The sequence below is a fragment of the Elgaria multicarinata genome, chromosome 7 (assembly GCF_023053635.1).
Source record: "Elgaria multicarinata webbii isolate HBS135686 ecotype San Diego chromosome 7, rElgMul1.1.pri, whole genome shotgun sequence".
NCBI classification, from domain to species: domain Eukaryota; kingdom Metazoa; phylum Chordata; class Lepidosauria; order Squamata; family Anguidae; genus Elgaria; species Elgaria multicarinata.
The window spans coordinates 99,402,494-99,422,038 of NC_086177.1; the positions used below are offsets into that span (position 1 = coordinate 99,402,494).

At 41.6% G+C, this 19,545-nt stretch overlaps 1 protein-coding gene across 1 annotated transcript; it reads left to right on the plus strand.

Moving 5' to 3' along the window:
* Positions 1-5,706: 5,706 nt before the first annotated feature.
* Positions 5,707-19,537, plus strand: RNF139 (ring finger protein 139). The gene is made up of 2 exons (XM_063131107.1): positions 5,707-6,156; positions 17,386-19,537. The coding sequence occupies exons 1-2, from the start codon at positions 5,973-5,975 to the stop codon at positions 19,212-19,214; spliced, it is 2,013 nt and encodes a 670-aa protein (XP_062987177.1). The 5' UTR covers positions 5,707-5,972; the 3' UTR covers positions 19,215-19,537.
* The last annotated feature ends 8 nt before the right edge of the window (positions 19,538-19,545 follow it).

Sequence of the window (19,545 nt, forward strand, 5' to 3'; positions counted from 1 at the left end):
TCATATGGAAACGCTGATTCAAGAAGGCCCTTAGAAGAACGAAGGAAGTGATTCTATCTTTTCTTGGTTATGGTCATGGTTGCCTGATATTAGATGGCTTCGCAGTCTAGTTCCTATAGTGCTTATGGTGTCATTACTGTTTCTTTTATTGCCATGCTGTATTCCCTGCCTTACTGTTTTGATTCGTAATGTGTCTGAGTCAGTCACTCAAAAGCAAATAAGAGTTACCTACATGGCCCTAAGCCAGCAAGATCGAGACTCGAGAAGAAAATACACCATGATACCTCGTGAAAGTAAAACAGATAAGTGAGACTTTACATCATTTTAAAGAAGAAGTGAGTCTCAAAGGGGGGATTGTAAGAAATGAAGGGGTTAATTGAACTCTAAGCTGCCCTTTGTGTTTTCTGTAGACCCTGCAGGAGGAAGTGGCTGACTCACACATTCCAGAGAGATGTGGAATGGCAGGGAAGGGAGATGGGATTAGGTAAAGGTATCCTGTTTAGCCCACTCCTCTCACACAGGTTTTATAATTGTATTCCACTCCCCTTTCTCTTTGTGCATCCCACCCCCTTCATTCCACTCCCCTTTTTCCATTGTCAGCTGACCCTATGTGAATAAAAGTGGTGTGCAAGCTCCGATCAGGGTCCGACCCTATTCGAGTCGCACCTCAGTATACTGATACGTGGTGTCCTCTGCAGTGTTTTTCTACGCTCGTCTTTCGTACCTAAGGTCAGGGACAAGAACCTGCCATATTTCTAACAAGGATCAAATCGGGTGGGCAGAACAAGACGACGTCTGGAAGTCAAACATGTTTTTTCTTCCAACTTTTCTACATAGAACAAGTAGGGCAGAATAACTTTGGAACTGTCCCTCATAACGTAAATATAATTAATTAATTAATTAACTTTATTAAATGCCTCATGAAATAAACGTCTTTAGGCATTTTGCAATATTGATAAAAAATAAAAATAAAACCACAATAAAATCAACAATATAAAACTAAAACTAATAAATTGCCAACGCATCATAACATACAACATCACAGTGCAAGGACTAGAATAACAAAACACAAAAATACTCAATTTTTTTAAAAAAAAAAGTTTTTGAGATTGCCAAAATGAAATCTCACTTTAATTTCTAGAATCATTTTTATTCCGTGTAACAAGTATGCCACCTGGTGGCAAAACAAAACTATAAGGCACACGGCCACTGCATGGATTACATTATGCTTTTGCATGCAAGATTTGAGTGTTGATTTGTTGGTTTCTGGGGGAGAGAATGGGGCTGGATCTACACTACTGCTTTAAAGCGCTTTATAGCGCTTTAAAGCAGTTAAAGCGCTTTATAACTGTTATAAAGCACTTTAAAGCAGTAGTGTAGATCCTGCCCACGACATCTCTTTTGGTGGTCATAAGAGCAGAAATGGGAAAGATCCATTTGTACTATAGCTTGTTTCAAATGTTTTAAATCAAGTTTTTAAAGGCTTTTAGAGACTCAAGGTCAGCCCTACTTTGCCACCTTCCCTCACAATTTATTCAGTTTTGAACATCATCATCATTATAATACCATTTCATGACTTTGATGCATGATTTCTTGTTGAATGGGCCCTGATGCTGTACATTATGAGCTCCATCACACCAGCATTTAATCGCACTTTCATCCTGCCTTGTTTGCCATTTTGCCCTGTGACCCTCACATGATGTCATCCCTGTCCTGCAGTCATCTCACCTCTTCCCCTCCATTTTCATGGTTTTCAGGAACAGGGAAAGTGCAGTATTTTTTCTCCACATGGGATAGTGTGTGTATGGGTATGCACATGATCTTTAAAGCATCAAACAATTCCGCAGACAAATTTGTTTTGGATCCCAGAAGGATGCAATTTCTCACATGCAAACACACACACACACACACACACACACACACACACACGACTAACAAAACAGAAATCTTAAGATCTTAAAGCAAAAAGTTTTGGCTTCCACATTCTTCAGCTGGTCGAATATGAAAGAATGCAGAAGCCAAACATTTTGTGTTAAGGGTTTAATATTTCTGTTTTGTTAGTCACTCACTCATAGATACATTTCTCTAGGCATTGTACAAAACATAATAACAACATAAAAGATTCAAATAAAATCACAATAAACTGTCAACGATATCAAATTAATAAACACGCTGACACAACTAAGTGTTACAACCATATTGCAGGGAGTAAAACAGTAAAACCTGAAAACTAATACCTGACAGCAATGCTATAATCCCTAGACAATGTCCCAGAGCCCATTGGATTGTGTGGAAAACTTCCTCTGAGGCCATAGACACAGTTCTGACATCAGAATCCTCATTTTGGTTCTGCTCAACCACTGCAGAGGTTTCCACAGTGGCTCCTTCTATGAGGTCAGATCTTCAACCTCGTAGGGGGAGGAAGGCTATTTCGGGGATGTGCCAGTGGGTAGGGAGTGGCCAAGGATCTCATGGGTCCTAAGCCCTCCCCAATAAGCCCCCATTCCCAGAAAACATTTAGACATGCTCAAGATTGCACCTGTAGACAGAAAAATAATAATACTTTAAGCCATGCCCCTCTCTCTTGATTTCTGCCCTGTTAGCAAGAACTGACAGGGCACAGGAAGGACTGGAGAGTTCCAATCTTAGAGCGCTCCACGGAGAGCATAAGATTACTCTCTCAGATTACTAAAATACTTTAAAAGCATGAATATATGTGTGTGCCTTCTCTGCTGTGGCACCGCAGCTGAGGCATGAGCTCTCTAGAGAGGTTCACCTGGCACCTACATTATACGTATTTCGACTCCAAGTGAGGACATTTTTATTTTCCCAGTATTTTAACAGTTTACCATCTTTGTCTTTAAACTTTGCTATTTTAAATCTGTATAAATCTCTGCATTGCTGCTCAGTTTTATCCTATTTGTGCTTTTATATTGTACTTTTATATAGTGTTTTTATATTGTGGTTTGTTTTATATCTTGAATTGTACTCAATGGTTTTAATTTTTGTGAACTGCCCAGAGAGCTTCTGCTATTGGGTGGTATAGAAATTAAATAATTAATTAAATAAATAAATAAATAACACACACACACTCACATACAGGACAGATATATTAAAAAATCATGTGGATATTCCAATCCAACAGATTATCCTTTGTGTAATAGGATTCTTGTAGCATCTGAACTTATTAGTGTCTGCAGGAGTCAACAATTTTGTCCCAACAACAAAAATAACATAGATGACTATAGTTATAGTATACTATGCATAAAGAAAGTTGAGCCTCACTGATTGACATACAAACTAATTCACAAGGTTATTGAAGAGGTTAGGGTATTCCACAATGAGCTAGAGCCCTGAAATTTGGTGCACACATCATCCAAGATCACCATGTACTAGAACAAACTGAAACAGGATATTTGTACACCTCTCTCAACATTAGAGACCAAGGGTGCTCCCAATGGCTAAGGTATGTCCACCAACCTACCCCAAAAGCGAACATTTGAAATCCCTGTAAAGACACTGTCCCAAGATATCGCATATACCAAGATACACTGGGCTCATCTACACCAAGCAGGATATTCCACTATGAAAGCGGTATATAAAAGGCAGGAGCCACACTACTGCTTTATAGTGGTACTGAAGTGCACTGACAACTGTTGGGGCCCATTGACACATATCATACACCAGTTTCATACCGCTTTCATAGGGGAATATCCTGCTTGGTGTAGATGTGTCATGGGTCTCAACAGTTGTCAGTGCACTTCAGTACCACTATAAAACAGTAGTGTGGCTCCTGCCTTTTATATACTGCTTTCAGCGAGGAACCTCTCAAAGAACTGAAGTTTGCCTATTATTATTATTATTATTATTATTATTATTATTATTTATTGTATACATATCCTGTATTTAATGGTACACACCCCTAAAGGCAGCTTGCAACACAAACAAATACAAATTATCAAACAATAAAACTTTGCAAACAGGCCAGTAAGTTGAAACAACTAGAAAACATTAGTAGCTAAAACATGAAGCCAGTATAAAACCATAAAATCTATTTTAAAGATGAACAACCCATCAGAAGGGAAAGCAACAGGGGCCTTGAAGTTGGCTATCCACAGTTAACACATCAGATTGAGCAAGGCACACAGGTCACCCGGGGGCTGCCTAGACGCTCTGAAAGCCCTGCAGTGCGTGCGTGGTGGCGGCGCTGCATTGGTTACACAACGCAGCAGCCACCTCGAGTTAAAAAAAGTCGGGGACTTGACCTTTTTCACAGAAGCAAGGCGGATACAGCGCATCTGCCATCTAACCTTACTCTGGTGTCGCAGTGAAGGCATTCCCAGGCGAATGGCAACCCAATTAGTCGCCATCCACCCGGGCAGAGGACAGGCCCGGTGGGCTGAATGGTTGCCATAACAAAGTTTTCTCTGCATCGGTATTAGCCACCACCACCCTGCAGCAAAGCGTGGGGTTTCTTTAAACTTGGTGGCAACACAAGGCCATCTAGGCAACCGGTCTTCCCTGCCATGGGGAGACATATTGTATTTCTATTTAAGTTGAATTATTTCTAAATGAGCATCTATACATATACATTAAGCTGTGAATTTTGTCCTCTTTAAGTGGCCACCCTAGGGACCGTTGCCTTCATGCCCTGCTTGTGGGATTCCCCAGAGCAACGCTCACCATGCACACTTACTCATAAGTAAATCCCATTGAACTCAGTGAGGCTTGCTTCCCAAGCTAAGGCTGCAATCCTAACCCGATTTACAAGGAAGCACAGTGGGGACCTATTACTTTGCGTAAACAACGTGCTGAAAGAAGATTGTCCCCAATATTTAGCCTAACTTAAGCCCCATTCTTTTCAATGGGTCGACTCTAAGTAGGACCAACATTGGCTACTCTGTACAGCACCATGTACACTGATGGCGCTATATAAATAAATTAATAATAATAATAAATAACAGAGTGCACACTGGCACAGTAGACTTGTATTTTCGTTTTATTTCAGTATCCTGAGCTTTCCGTTAATTTAAAACGTGTGTCTGGGGGGAAGAGCTGACTGAACTTGTGAAGAAGTTTCGGGGTCTCTCAACGCGAGGCTCGCGTCAACGATAGGGTGACCAAATGAAAAGGAGGACAGGGCTCCTATATCTTTAACAGTTGCATATAAAAGGGAATTTCAGCAGGTGTCATTTGTATATATGGGGAACCTGGTGAAATTCCCTCTTCATCACAACAGTTAAAGGTGCAGGAGCTATACTAGAGCGACCAGATACTAAAGAGGGCAGGGCACCTGCACCTTTAACTGTTGTGATGAAGAGGGAATTTCACCAGGTTCTCCATATATACAAATGACACCTGCTGAAATTCCCTTTTCAATACACTGTTAAAGATACAGGAGCCCTGTCCTCCTTTTCATATGGTCACCCTAGCGAGGCTGGTCACGGATTGGCTGGACGGGATGAGGCAGGGCAGGCTCGAGGCTCGAGGCGCGGGCGGGGCGGGGCGGGGCGGGGCGGGGGGGGGGGAGAAGGCGCGCTCGCGCTGCCAATTTGGCGGGTGGATGTCTGAGGGGCGGTTGGTGGCCTCCTTTCCCCCCTCCCCTTTCGTCCTCCAGGGAGGCGGGGCATAGCGTTGTGACGTAGGACGCCGGGGCCCTGCCCCTCGCGTCCCAGAGAGGCCCGCGGACACCACGGCCGCCGCCGCCGCTGCAGGTGGTGGCGCGTGCTCGCTCGCTCGCTCGCTCGCGGGCGGCGGCAGAGGAGGAGGAAGGGATCGAAGACATGATGGCGGCGGCCTCGCGGGTGGCAGCCCCGCAGCTAGGATCCCGAGTGGCTCGGCAGGCGGGCGAAGCGACAGCCGGGCGATAAGAGCAGTCCCACACACACACCTCTCCGTCGTCGTCATCCCCTTTCTCTACCTTTTCCCCGCCACCCGCCCAGAGACGGACAGGAGGCGGCGGGGTCTCGGGGATGGCGGCCCCGGCCCCCCTTCAGCCGCCGCCTCAGCGGCTGGGCCCGCAGCTCCGGGTCGTCGTGGAAGTGGCCCTGCGGGCGCCCTGCCTCTTCTTCATCGACGCCATCTTCAACTCGGTCCCGGTATTTCCCGGTGACTCCCTGTGGGCCGGCCTCATGGCGGGGCTGCTGCGGCTGCTGGGTGAGAAGCTCCCCCCACAACCCCCCTCCCATTAACAACCCCTTTCCCCGCCTTCATGAGGGACCCTCGCGCACTTCCCCGAGGAAAACTCTTCTCTCTCCGGTGCCTTCCATTTTCTTTTATTTCTCTTTCTCCACCCCCCCCCCGCCAAAATTCTCCTCAGAATTACCCCAAAAGAGTGGTAGAAGAGATGCCCTTCCAATCTCTCTTCTTTCTGCCCCCCCCCCGCAAGCCATATTTCCTTTCCTTTTTTGAGGAACCCCCCCTCCCCGCCATATTAACACACATGTGTGATAACAGTTTCTTCACCAGTTTCTTTCCTGTATGACAACTTTCCTGCTCTTTCACTTTTTCTCCTTTAGCTGGTGGGTGGGTGAGAAAGAGAAAATAGTATCACTTTATATACTTCTCCTGGGCCCAATCCTCCCTGAAACTGGTTATCCAGCCTCCTTGAGAGGCAGAAACTGCATTAGGTCGGGCCCAGTTTTGACAAGGCATTATGGGCGCCTTTTCAAAACCAGATCTTTCCCAATCGCTTATTGACCCATAAATATGTGTTGAAATGGCAGGAAAGGGACGACCTATGTGTGTGACGAATTTGAAGGGCACTTAAAGGATGTTAAAGGGTAAAATCCAAAATAGGCTGATCTTGACTAGGCCATTATAAGAATCTTAAAAATATTTATATAAGTTAATATTGTTGATTGTTGTTTTACTATTTTTATACTACTTGTCAGTCTTCTTGGAAGGTTTTGTGAACCACCCAGAGAGCTTCAGTTATTGGGCGGCATAAAAATGTAATAAATAAATAAATAAGGATCTGTAGGCAGGATAAAAATAATTGTAATAAATAAATATATTATGTAACATACATTCTCATCTCCCTAGCAAAGCTTTTCTCTTGGAGCCTTCCTGTGAGAGATTTACATGTTGTTTCTCTTTAGTCACTTATTTTGCTAAAACTCAAAAGAGGTGTTGTTTATTTAATGCTAAGCCTCAAGTCAGTTTCCCTGGGATAAAAGTTAGACTGACCTTCTTAAAGTTGCTATCAAAAGAACTGTAGGCAACTCTTCTTTGTGGCTGTTAAGACGAGGGTTAAAATTAGACTGCTAAAAGCCAACAGTATGTAATTACAGTTCTGGAGTCTTCAATTTTGTACATTTTTAAAGATACTGGTTACAGCTTGACATGATTATTTGATTAAGCTTAAAATGACCTTTTATGGTCTTGTCTTGGTTGAACTCTGCCATTCTCAAATCTCATCTCATCTGTAACTTAATTCCTAGGCCTAATCTACACAAAGCAGGATATAGCAATATGAAAGCGGTATATAAAAGGCAGGAGCCACACCAAGCAGGATATAGCACTATGAAAGCAGTATATGGTATGTGTCAATGGGCCCCAACAGTTGTCAGTGTACTGCTATAAAACGGTAGTGTGGCTCTTGCCTTTTATATTCCAATTTCATAGTGGAATATCCTGCTTGGTACAGATTAGTCCCTAGTGTTTCAGTATCTTTGCTTTTTCCCCTAGTATAATCATTGTGGGTCTGCTGCTGATTAGATAATTATAGATCACAGAGCTGTTAACATGTTAGAACTTTGTAAGGCTGACAATGTGGGCTATACCAACCGTGTTTATTAAGCATTATGACATGGATATGAAAGCTTGTTCTGTTGACAGATTTAGAAGGGCTGTTCTTCAAAGTCTTTCAGTGATAATTCAGTATATTGAATGTTCCAGGTATGCTAGTTTACCAGTCACTGAATTTGGTCTGTACAGAGACTCTGAAGTAGAAAGGCAACTCCTTTTCTGTATCTGGTGTTCTTCTAGTGGCCATCTGTACGGTTGCACATCCTACGTTCCTTCCCTGGGTGTTTCTGGGGATTTTCATGATTGGGCAGAAGGAACTTAGTGTGAAGGTATTTCTCTCTACGCTCAGGAAGTGGGGGGGGGGGGCAAGAAGCATCTTTTTAATCTGGCTTTTAAAATTGTTACAGTTTAAGGTTGCTTTTAACTTTTTATTATGTTTATATTTTTTATTCTTGTCTTTTCAGTTCTTATAAACTGCCTTATTTGGTTACAGAAAGGTAGTATACAAATGCAATAATTAAATAAATCTTGCGTCAAACGTAACCAATTTCCTATATTAGATAGCAATTGTGTATATAGAAAATAGTATTCAAACAGCATGTAGATAATGTGGTTGTTGCACAGGTGTCTGTTACACTGTGTGTACATTTACTGGAAAGCAACAGCCAATTGCATCCACACACCAAAATAGAAATGTGCGATTGTCACATGTGATGACACTGTTTACATGTTTTAGCCTGCATAGAAGTGCTATGTGCAAATAATATCACACTTCAAATGGCCAGTAAACCAAGCTTAAAAGTATCCATTCATTTGATTGCCTGTGATAAGAATCTTCACCAGGTGACCAGATAAAGTAGCTTTTGTGGATAGGACATTGGATTCTCTTTTTTCTTTAAAGTGTTTACGTGCCACAAAACTAACATCATGCACTTTGGTAAAGAGGAAAAAAAAGTCTGCAAATATTTTTTTCTAAAGCTACTGTAAACAGCCTCTAAATTCTAAATAGCTATGCTTCAGAGCAGAGTTTAACAGAGATATCTTGATCTATCTTCTTTATTACTTCATCTTTGGTATGACACATTCATAAGTATATTTGAATGAATATACCTGTCAACTCCAATTTCATTTAGTGCAAAAACTCAGACAGCGTTGTCTACATGTTGAGTTTGATTATAACTTTATTAGCCTGACAAGATATGCTGCTGTGCCTAGAGCATGTTTATACTGTAATGGAGAAAATAAATTTCCTTTCATGAGATTTGGCATTATGTTTCTCTTGAGCATGACTAAATCATGTACTGTGTGTTAAAACTATTGGTGTTTCAAATCATCTTCAACTTTCTCCAGACCTGGTGAGATGTATGTCCATGTGAGTTTATGATTTTATAAAGCACGGAATGAATGAATTGTATGTGTAAATAATAACAAAATTACATAGAACGATAAGATCTGGAATTGTTCAAAAACTGGCCCATAGAAATACTTTCACCGGCTCCTTGTGTCATTTGCTAGATGTCAGAAATATCAACCAGATTTGCACAATCAGAGGGAGAATTAAACCACTGCGGCTTATTTCCCTCACTGTCTGTGATGGGTGGGTTTGCATAATTACTCTTGCTGGTGCAGCTTGCTGCGTTGTGCGAACCAGTGGCTTTTGGCTTTAGTTAACAAGCCACCCCAAAACCCTAACATAGCCCATGGGTTATAGGTAGCTTACTAACCACGGGAACAAGCCAACCTTGCCGAGTTCGCATGAAACAGCAACCATACCAGAGAGGGTAATTATGCAAATCCCCCTGGCACTTGACCCGCTCTGACTTAGTCTCCCCCACTCCATGGTGCTGCAAACAGACCCTAGTGCAGCCTATGGCTTAGTTCCTTTATCTTAGAACTTGACAGTAGACTGAACTCAGGGCCACCCCAAAAAGACAGTGTGATTCTGTAGTATACATGTATGACTCTATCTATGAACTTTTTTGCCCCTTTCCCTCTGTTGCCAGAATACTCTGGAGATTAAAGTGTGACTGAATTGTGATATTGTTACAAGTAAACACTAGATTATTGCTAGGATCCTGATATTTCTGCCAGTGATGTGGCCAGACATAATGATACTGGCATGCATCCATCGGGATAGGTACATCGAAGAAGGGCAGATTAAGGGTGCAATCTATGCATGTTTAGACAAGAAAAAAAGTCCTACAACTCACAGTGGCCTGGTTCAGACAACACGCTAAAGGGCCAGGATCTCTTCTCGATCCTCCCAGAGTGCAGGACACGGAATAACGGGCTCAAGTTAAAGGAAGCCAGATTCCAGCTGGACATCAGGAAAAACTTCCTGACTGTTAGAGCAGTATGACAATGGAATCAGTTACCTAGAGAGATTGTGGGCTCTCCCACACTAGAGGCATTCAAGAGGCAGCTTTACAACTATCTGTCTGGGATGCTTTAGGGTGGATTCCTGCATTGAGCAGGGGGTTGGACTCGATGGCCTTGTAGGCCCCTTCCAACTCTGCTATTCTATGATTTAATGCTGTTTAACCACAAAATGGTTAAGGGGACCATTTTGTGGTTAAGCAGCATGGTTTAGTGTGTGATCTGAACCAGGCCAGTATGTCTCAGCCAGCCATGCTAAGAGTTGTAGGAACTTTTTCCTCTCTAAACATACATGCATAGGATTACACCCTAAAAGGTTTTCAGCACGAAGCTCAGGCTGAGTAACTCCCACCAAGATGACTGATCACTCAAAATAGGGTTGTATCCAGATTGTTATACTTAGAGTAGAACCCTTGGGCAAGTTAGTCATGACAGAGGCTCATTGATTTCACTGGTTCTACACTAAGCATGACTATGTCTAGATTCAAACCAGATCTTTAAAAAGAGGGATGAGATAATTTTCAGGTTGAGGCTTTTCGGTACTTTACTTCGGTTTCTTCCAGCAGTTGCCTGTAAATGAGGAAGAGGTGATGGTAGAATTGTAAACTTCACCAAAACATGCCTCATTTATCCTTTTACAAAGATACATCGGAATTAAGTGCTTTAAAACTAATTCTTCGTAAATGAGATTTGGCAGTTCTGTTACTGGATGATCTCTGTTAAAGAGTACAATGATAAGATTAAATGATTACGGCTATGTTTAAATGGATACTTTGCTGAAAGGATTAGGAGATGAGGAGGGTCTGAATTTTATTTGAGACTGTTCATTCCTTATCTAATTTACATGAATCATCTTTCCTATGACGTTCATAGGGATTAATGCAGTGAGGAAAATGGGTGCAGCTTGTTTTGATGGATTTCCCCCCTTCAGTTTAAAAGGTTTCATTCACAAAGGGTAGCAATGATTTAATTTAAATCAAGATTTTAATTCAGCAAGAAAAGGGTTGATTTAAATCAAATTTTCCACTGAAATTTTTAAATATTTTTCCTGAACAATGGTGCAAGTCTGACCACTAATCCATGTTAATTTACAACTAAGTAATATTATTTACACTATTTCATTCTTATAAGTAGGCTTTCTCGTTGCCTGATTTTGCATGCTTTCCTTTTTATTTATAGAGGGAATGTCTTTAAAATATTTCCATAGAGGGTCTTATGACCAGCAGCCATGACAGTTTGAGGTTAACAGCACAATCCTATCTATGTCCCTCATAAACTGGTTTAATTAAGTTCAATAGGTTATTCTCCCAAGTAAGTGTGTATAGGATTGCAGCCTTAATATGAGAATACAGGAAGATGCATACTGAACAATTTTGTCTCCTTTTTTTCTTTCCAGTGTTGCTTCTTTCTACTTCATTCTGTCTTGGCTTGCCATTGCCCTCATAAAAAAAGCACAAAGTATCAAACAAAAATAGAATGGCCATGACTAATAGGTCAAAGCAAGGTTTGATAGTTACTGGGTTGAAAAAAAATCCAATGTAAATCTTTTAAAATCCATTTTTTTAAAAAAGCATCGATTTTTATGCAGTTTGCTATATGGTCTTTCTGCCTTAACTAAGTCCTCTGCATTGCTTGACCCAACTCCAGCACCGTATGCACAGAACAGCAAGCCTGTCTAGCCTGTGTCTTTTCACATGTGATTTTAGTTAAATTTATTTATTTATTGTATTTTTATACCGCCTGATAGTCGAAGCTCCCTGGGCGGTTCACAAAAATTAAAACCATTCAAAGTATAAAACAAACAGTATAAAGACATTATATAAAATACAATATAAAAGTTAAAGAAACTGAAAACCCTGAACATTCAAGGACCATGTGCTGGACAGAGGCAATTTCATGAGATGAAAAACTGAAAATTATGCCCATGTTTTATTAGTGGGTAACTTCATTTTTATGAGCCTGTAAATGTAGTTGTAGCATGTTCATGAGTTTTAATTGTAACAATGCTATTTTTAAGGTAGAGAGAAATTTAGTGTTTTATTTATGCTTTGCGTTGTTGTTTTTACTGATTTAATTTTTAAAAAAATCAGTTTTTATCCATCCTGAAGAGGAAGCCAATGTGTGGAACTCCTATATACTTTTGGAGGTTTGAAATGGTTCCTCTTCCTACCTTCCTATTTTTTAATATATGGAATTTATCTTTGATTATCTAGCATTAGTTGGGTCTATATTACTTACAAGGAAAATATTAAAGGTGCTACAGAGGAAAATAGAAAGTGCCATGAATATTAATATAATTTGCTCCATTAAATACCTTTACATTGGGACTTATGGTGCCTAATTTTGTTTTTGTTTTGTTGAGTATTTTCAATTAAATTGAATCAAAGCAGCTTGATTTTCTTAAAAGGTTGGGCCTACAACTCCCAGAACACCTTGGGTGAAGCTCCCAGCATGCCTTGGGCGTGAGGCCAGGCTTACCGACCTTTGGAATCCATTGTGTGTGGGGGGCGGGGGGCAGGTGGCCACTGCGTGCCTTTCACAACCCAGACTCCTAAAGTCAGTCTCAAGCAGTCAACCCAATTCCACATAAAAGGAAACAACCCACATGGATGGGCTGCGTCCATTTGCCATGCATTCTCACGCCCACCGTGTGTGGTTTTAAAATCATAACTAGATACAATAGCATGACTTGGAGAGGCTGAACTCTGAACATGCTCAAAGGCCCCCCTCCGGATATCACTGTTTTCTCAGAACCTGGGGGATGTGCACCACAGCCGCCCTTAAGAGAGGGAGGGAGGAAGAGGAGGCACTCTGCGCAAGTGCCCGGCCCTTCAGTACAGGCTTCTGATGGAGAACTTGATGGGCAAGAAGTGCGGGCTGAGGCAGTCCCAGAAGGACTTGGCTGGAGCTGGGGTGTTCACTGACAGCCACTTACTTCCCCTCCTCAATGATGCTACTCAACTCGAGGAGAGAAGCGCCTCTTAGAGGATGCGGTCACCTGTGGGCTGCCAAAGGCATGCTCGGAGGTGTAGTACTGGCATGTAGAGGGGCTGATTTTAAATATGGGTTAGCAAACCAGGTCACTGTCTCTCAATCCTAACTCCGCTCCCACTTTCCTGACCTCTCACTAACTGTCTTTGTTCTCCTTCTCCCTGAATTGCTCCACCTGCCACTAAGATCACCCGCCATTCCATTCTAGCTTCAGATATTCTAGCTTTATTCCTCCATTCACTCTTCTGTTTCAATGGTATAGTCAGGCTTTTACAGAAAAATCATAAACTTTATTCAGTCATTCCTGTATCTGTCTTGGAATGTTGTGGTTTAGCTATAACAAAAAAACAGAACGCAGCATAAAAAAATCTCATCAAGTTAAAAGGCCTTGTGGGTGGGATTCACTTGGCACTGGAAAGCCATTCATGCAGTCACTAGGCAAGCCTGCTTGGGGAAAAAAGAAATCCATTAGCACTGTGCCACAGTTAAGAAGGCCTGCTCTCCAGTTGTCTCCCAGCACACCTCAGATGGTGTTCAAAGATTAACACTTTATTCAGGGACCTAGGCTTTGAGCGGGAGGGAAGACTTACTAGGCTTTGGCAGCCATCATCTAGAAGTGGCTCACCATCGTGGGCCTGAAGGGAAAGCGCCTGAGGCCGGCTGCCTCGGTCATTAGGCACCATCGGAGCGGGAGGGAAGGAGGGTGCAGTTCTGAGCTGGTTGCCGATGGCAAAGACAGATATAACTGTCAGTCAGTCAGCCAGCTGGCTCCCTCATGGCGTACTTATGGGCACCAGTTGCACAGTGCAGCATGGACTGGCTTGGCCAAACTTCACATCCCATGAGCTTCGGCGGCAGGACTCCCATTGGGCAAGTTGGGCACTAGGGCGAAAGGCATGCCAGGAGTTGTAGTTTTCATTTTCTGCAGGGACAAGGAAAATCATGGCAGCTTCTTCCTTAGGCCTGACAAACGGGGCAAGTGCCTAGGCTGCCGGAGCACTTGGTGGACGAGAAGCGTGGACCAAGGCAGGAGCAGGCCTTTGACCTGGCCACCCTCGGAAGCTTCCTGGAACCCGCCAACAGCCCCGAGCAGAAGCTGGTTGAGCCGGCAATGAAAACCTGTGGCTTCAAGGTGGCCTTGGCCTGCGTAGGGGGAGGGGGAGGAAATGAATTGAATTCGTTTTAGTTACCTCACAGGCCTTGCATCATGAGGGTAAGAGAGGGGGAAAAGAAACTAATCAATATATTCAGGCTACTTTCACCGTAAAAGTTTCAGAACAAACAACATGTGACATTCCTAATCCTTTCTTGTGTCCCAGGGACTACATTTTGATCCAAATCCTTGTTCTCTGGAAATATTGTTCTCTTCAAGGCTTATAGGAGAGTTGCTTATGTTCTCTTTGTCCTCTTTCCTGATAGGTTTCTTTCCTTGATCCAATTTGTTACATTGCTAAATGTGTTGTAGAAGTGGCTTCTTACTACTTCTCTCCCTGTCAGTATAAGTTTGCCTCTATTTTCAGTAACTAGTGTAAGTGAAAGGTCAGTGTTATAAACAAGTTATTTTAAGCCAGAAGAGGAGGTGCTGTCTTCTCATCAACTTGAGCACATTTTAGCCATTTGCCTGGAATGCATCAGAGGGTATTTAAGTTTGTTCCTTCACCCGTCAGGTGGTACGGAAATGTTTTGGCTCAGTAGTCAGTAATTGAAATCCAATAAATATCCTTCTTAAATGTATCCAGTTCTTTTGAAACTAGGTTATTTGTGGGAGAATATCTTGTGTCTCTAAAACCTTATATCTGACCTCAGTTTATTAACAGAAAATGTGTAAACCTTAGTTCTACCAAATAACTTTCTTCCCCAATATATTTCAAAATGTTATCATACTGCCTTCTGGATAAAGACCATTTAAAAATCTATTTTTAGATTGTTAAACAGATTTATTTATTCTTATGCATTACCTTCAGTACAGTGACTTGACAGTATGCTTCAATAATAATAATAATAATAATAAGCAGCAGCCATATGGACTAATCTCTTCAGCTCTGCTGAGTAGCCTCAGAACATTGTAGTTGCTCATGCTTGTTCCAGTTTGATTTAATATTTCTTTATGAGAGGCCTCAACAATTTATGATCCACCCAGCCCAACAGGGGTCAAAGACCTGTTTTGGCTGCCTGCCTGAGATAGCAAAACAATGAGGGCTGTGGAATACCTGGGAAAACACTAGACAGCTAGTGGGCTGTGTCCAGCTTGCTGGGTCACAAGTTGTATGGGCCCACTGATACTAAGAATTCTCTGTCCTTTCTGAGATGTCTTTTCCCACGATTCAATAGAATGTTGTTTTTTGCATCTAGCCTGCCGTCAGATATTGTGTAATAATCCCTGTCTTCATGAACACTTTTATCCATAAGCAAAAACTTTTTAAAAAAAGGTTTAATTTTTTTATTTTATTGGGGGGGGTATGTGTGTGCACATGTAACACCTTTTACACCCTCTATCCCACATTTATTTATTTATTTATTATTTATCATATTTATACCCCGCTCCTCAGCCAAAAAAGGCTCTCAGAGCGGCTTACACTTCGCAAACAAGACAGTCCCTGCCCTCAGGCTTACAGTCTAATAAAGACATGACACACAAGGAAGAGGAGTTCAGGAGGGAGGGAGGTGGGGAGGAGAGAGAGAGAGTCCAAGAGGAGCAGGCCATGATGTTTCTTCTGCCTGCTCCTGTCCCCTTGCTCTTTCTTCTTCCCCACAGGGCCAAGATGACAGTTTGCCCTGTGGGGGTGGGGGAAGAGTCCAACAGGAGCAGGCCATGATATTTCTTCTGCCTGCTCCTGTCCCCTTGCTCTTTCTTCTTCCCCACAGGGCCAAGATGACAGTTTGCCCTGTGGGGGTGGGGGAAGAGTCCAACAGGAGCAGGCCATGATATTTCTTCTGCCTGCTCCTGTCCCCTTGCTCTTTCTTCTTCCCCACAGGGCCAAGATGACAGTTTGCCCTGTGAGGGTGGGGGAGGAGTCCAAGAGGAGCAGGCCATGATGTTTCTCCTGCCTGCTCCAGTCCCCTTGCTCTTTCTATTCTGTTCCATTTGAAAACATTGTTGATCACTTCCATCATTTTGAGCCTTCATTGCCTCCCCAAGTAGGCAAACTGTGCAGCCTCAATTCCATATATATATATATATATATATATATATATATATATATATATATATTTATTTGTAAGGCATAAATATCCATTAAAAGCCTGTACTTTTAAATGTATTCTTGACAAAAGCCAGCAGGAATTCTTGTCCTGAACTTTAAACCCAAGGTATGTGGGTTTACTGCAGGGGTGGGGAAATTGTGGCCTTCCCGAAGTTGTCGGATTCAAGTTCCTATCAGCCCCAGCCAGCATGGCCTGTGTGGTCAGTGATGATGGAAATTGTAGTTCAATCTGGAGAGTTGTAGCTTCTCCACTGCTGGTTTATTGGCTAAACAAAAAGTAGTACCTAGTACCCGAAAAGTAGAATGAAATGATCTAATAATGGGACTTGCCTGATGGCATGTTAGCTCTGTCATTGATATACTTTTGAATTCAGTATTAAAATACCAAAATAAATGTATGGGTCTTAATCTGCAGTTATAAGTATGATTGGATAAGTGTAAAAGCATACAGCCATGGGGCTGGAAAAACAAATGTTTTTAGTGTATATATCTGTTCTGTATATTCACAGAAATATACAGAATCGGATAAGTAAATCATTGAGGAATAACAGGCAATTATTATGTACAGTATGTTCCTGCACAGTATGTTCCTATTTCCAAAGCAAATTGTATGATATATGTGAGTGCAGTCTGTTTATGATAAATTTGCTGATTTTTACAAGATTTCTGCCAGTCTCAATTAAGGTTTTTTACAGATTACAACTCTCTATTTTGTAGCATTTGACTTCTACAAAAACACTGTATTTGCTGGGAGGTGGTCTGAGGTGCTGCAAAGGAACAGCAATAATGTCATCCAATATATATGCTTATTCAGTGCCACAGCACTCTTTGTCCCTAATAGTTTGGAAGGTAGCGCATATGTACACAAACATATTCTGGGTTGCAGCAAATTTGTTTTTATAGGGATTTATACAGCTTCAGTAAAACGAACTGTAGATCACTTACAAATGACCTAAAACAGCTGAATTTGTTCAAAGTGAATACATATTAGTAACTGTCAGTCTCTTGAGTATCTGTTAATTGTAACGTATACATACAACTGAACTATGTATTCTTTTTCTTCTAGGTGTCTTTGTATCCAGTGTTGTTTTGGTTCTGCCACAAAGAGCACTTTTCAAGTTTTATACGATCAGCTCTGCTTTTCTGCTAGCGGCAACATCAGTGTTGGTGAACTATTATGCTTCTTTGCACATAAATGACCACGGTGCCTATTACACAACAGCTTTTGGAGTTCAGCTCCTCCCTCATAAAGGACCTTCCTTATGGATGGCACTCTCTGTCCTTCAGCTTGCCTTTGGAATTGGCTATGTTGCACTGTTCAATATTGAGTCCATATACTCTCAACTAATCATCCTGGATTTATTGATTCCTATTGTAGGTGTGATCACTGAATTACCTTTACACATCAGGCAGATCTTAGTCTTTACCTCAGGCTTCATTTTGACATTATACACTCTGGTAATTTTAGTCCCTAAAATGAAGTGGTTCTACTACTCTATAAGGTATGTCTATCTTCTTATAAGGCACATGTATCGCATTTACGGATTACAATTGTTGCTGGAAGATACATGGAAAAGGATTCGTTTTCCAGATATATTGCGTGTCTTTTGGCTAACGAGACTCACAGTTCAAGCCATTGTGCTAACTTATGTTATCAAAACAGCAGAAACTGATCCAATCATGAAATACTATATGATTTCTTGGGACAATTTGGGGGAATTATTTTGCAGCCTTATTATCAGTGGGTGTGATTCTACTTTAACTGTATTAGGTATGAGTGCTGTAATTTCATCTATAGCTCACTATCTGGGGCTTGGTATTTTGGCCTTTATTGGATCCACTGATGAAGACGACAAGAGGCTTGGTTTTGTGGCACCAGTTTTATTTTTTATTTTAGCCCTGCAGACTGGTTTAAGTGGGCTCAAGCCAGAAGAGAGACTAGTCCGCTTAAGTCGAAACATGTGCCTTTTGCTCACCGCAGTCCTACATTTTATCCATGGAATGACAGACCCTGTCCTGATGTCTCTGAGTGCCTCCCATGTGTCCTCGTTTCGCAGACACTTCCCTGTGCTTTTTGTCTCAGCTTGTCTCTTTGTTCTTCCAATTTTTCTCAGTTACATCCTTTGGAACCACTATGCACTAAATACTTGGCTGTTTGCTGTCACAGCATTCTGCGTGGAACTCTGTCTAAAGGTTGTTGTTTCTATCACTGTGTATGTACTGTTCATGATTGACGGCTACTATAATGTCCTATGGGAAAAGCTGGATGATTATGTCTACTATGTTCGATCAACGGGCAATATTATTGAGTTTATATTTGGAGTAATCATGTTTGGGAATGGTGCTTACACCATGATATTTGAATCAGGAAGCAAAATCCGGGCTTGTATGATGTGTCTACATGCCTACTTCAACATTTACCTGCAAGCCAAGAATGGTTGGAAAATCTTTATAAATCGCAGGACAGCTGTTAAGAAAATCAACTCACTTCCTGAAGTCAAAGGAGAGCAGTTACATGAAATAGATGATGTGTGTGCAATCTGCTATCACGAGTTTACCACATCTGCTCGTATTACTCCATGTAATCATTACTTCCATGCACTTTGCCTTCGGAAATGGCTCTATATTCAAGACACTTGTCCAATGTGCCATCAAAAAGTTTATATCGAGGATAAGGAGAACACGAATCTCTCAAATAACAATGACTTTGTTGCACTTGATGAAAATGAACCTAATGAAAATCCTGCACAAGGAGACATAGCAGCTGCTGGTGCTGAAAATGAACTAAATGAAGATAATGAAAGTACTGAGAGTGAGGAGGAGGAGGAGGAGGAGGAGACACAGAGCTCGACTCAGTCTGGTGTCATAGTGCCCAAACTTCCCTCTGAACATTGAGCCTCAGTTTGTGCAGGTTTAAAATGTCATGTACTGAACACTGTGGGTGTTTGTTAATAGTGGAGTTCAACAGTGGAATAAAAGCTTCACTTCATCAGTGTGTAAGCACAAGAACAGTATCTTAAAATGTTAAATCTGTGAATGGGTTGTCTATTTACTGTGATGTGCTACTGTAAATATACCTCTAATTACTACTGGTCTCTTTTGTGACCACCTTAAACTTTATGTACATTATTGTACATGGAATAAAGTGTTTTCGCATATTTTTTTAAAAAGTTGAACAAAACACTTCTTAATTGATAATAAAATTTTAGCGTGTACAATGTTTCAA

Excerpts from the sequence above, each read along its gene's own strand:
- RNF139 (XM_063131107.1), top strand. The coding sequence starts at position 5,973 with ATGGCGGCCCCGGCCCCCCTTCAGCCGCCGCCTCAGCGGCTGGGCCCG. Across the intron at positions 6,157-17,385 it reads GGGGCTGCTGCGGCTGCTGG|GTGTCTTTGTATCCAGTGTT; the intron begins GTGAGAAGCTCC and ends TTTTTCTTCTAG.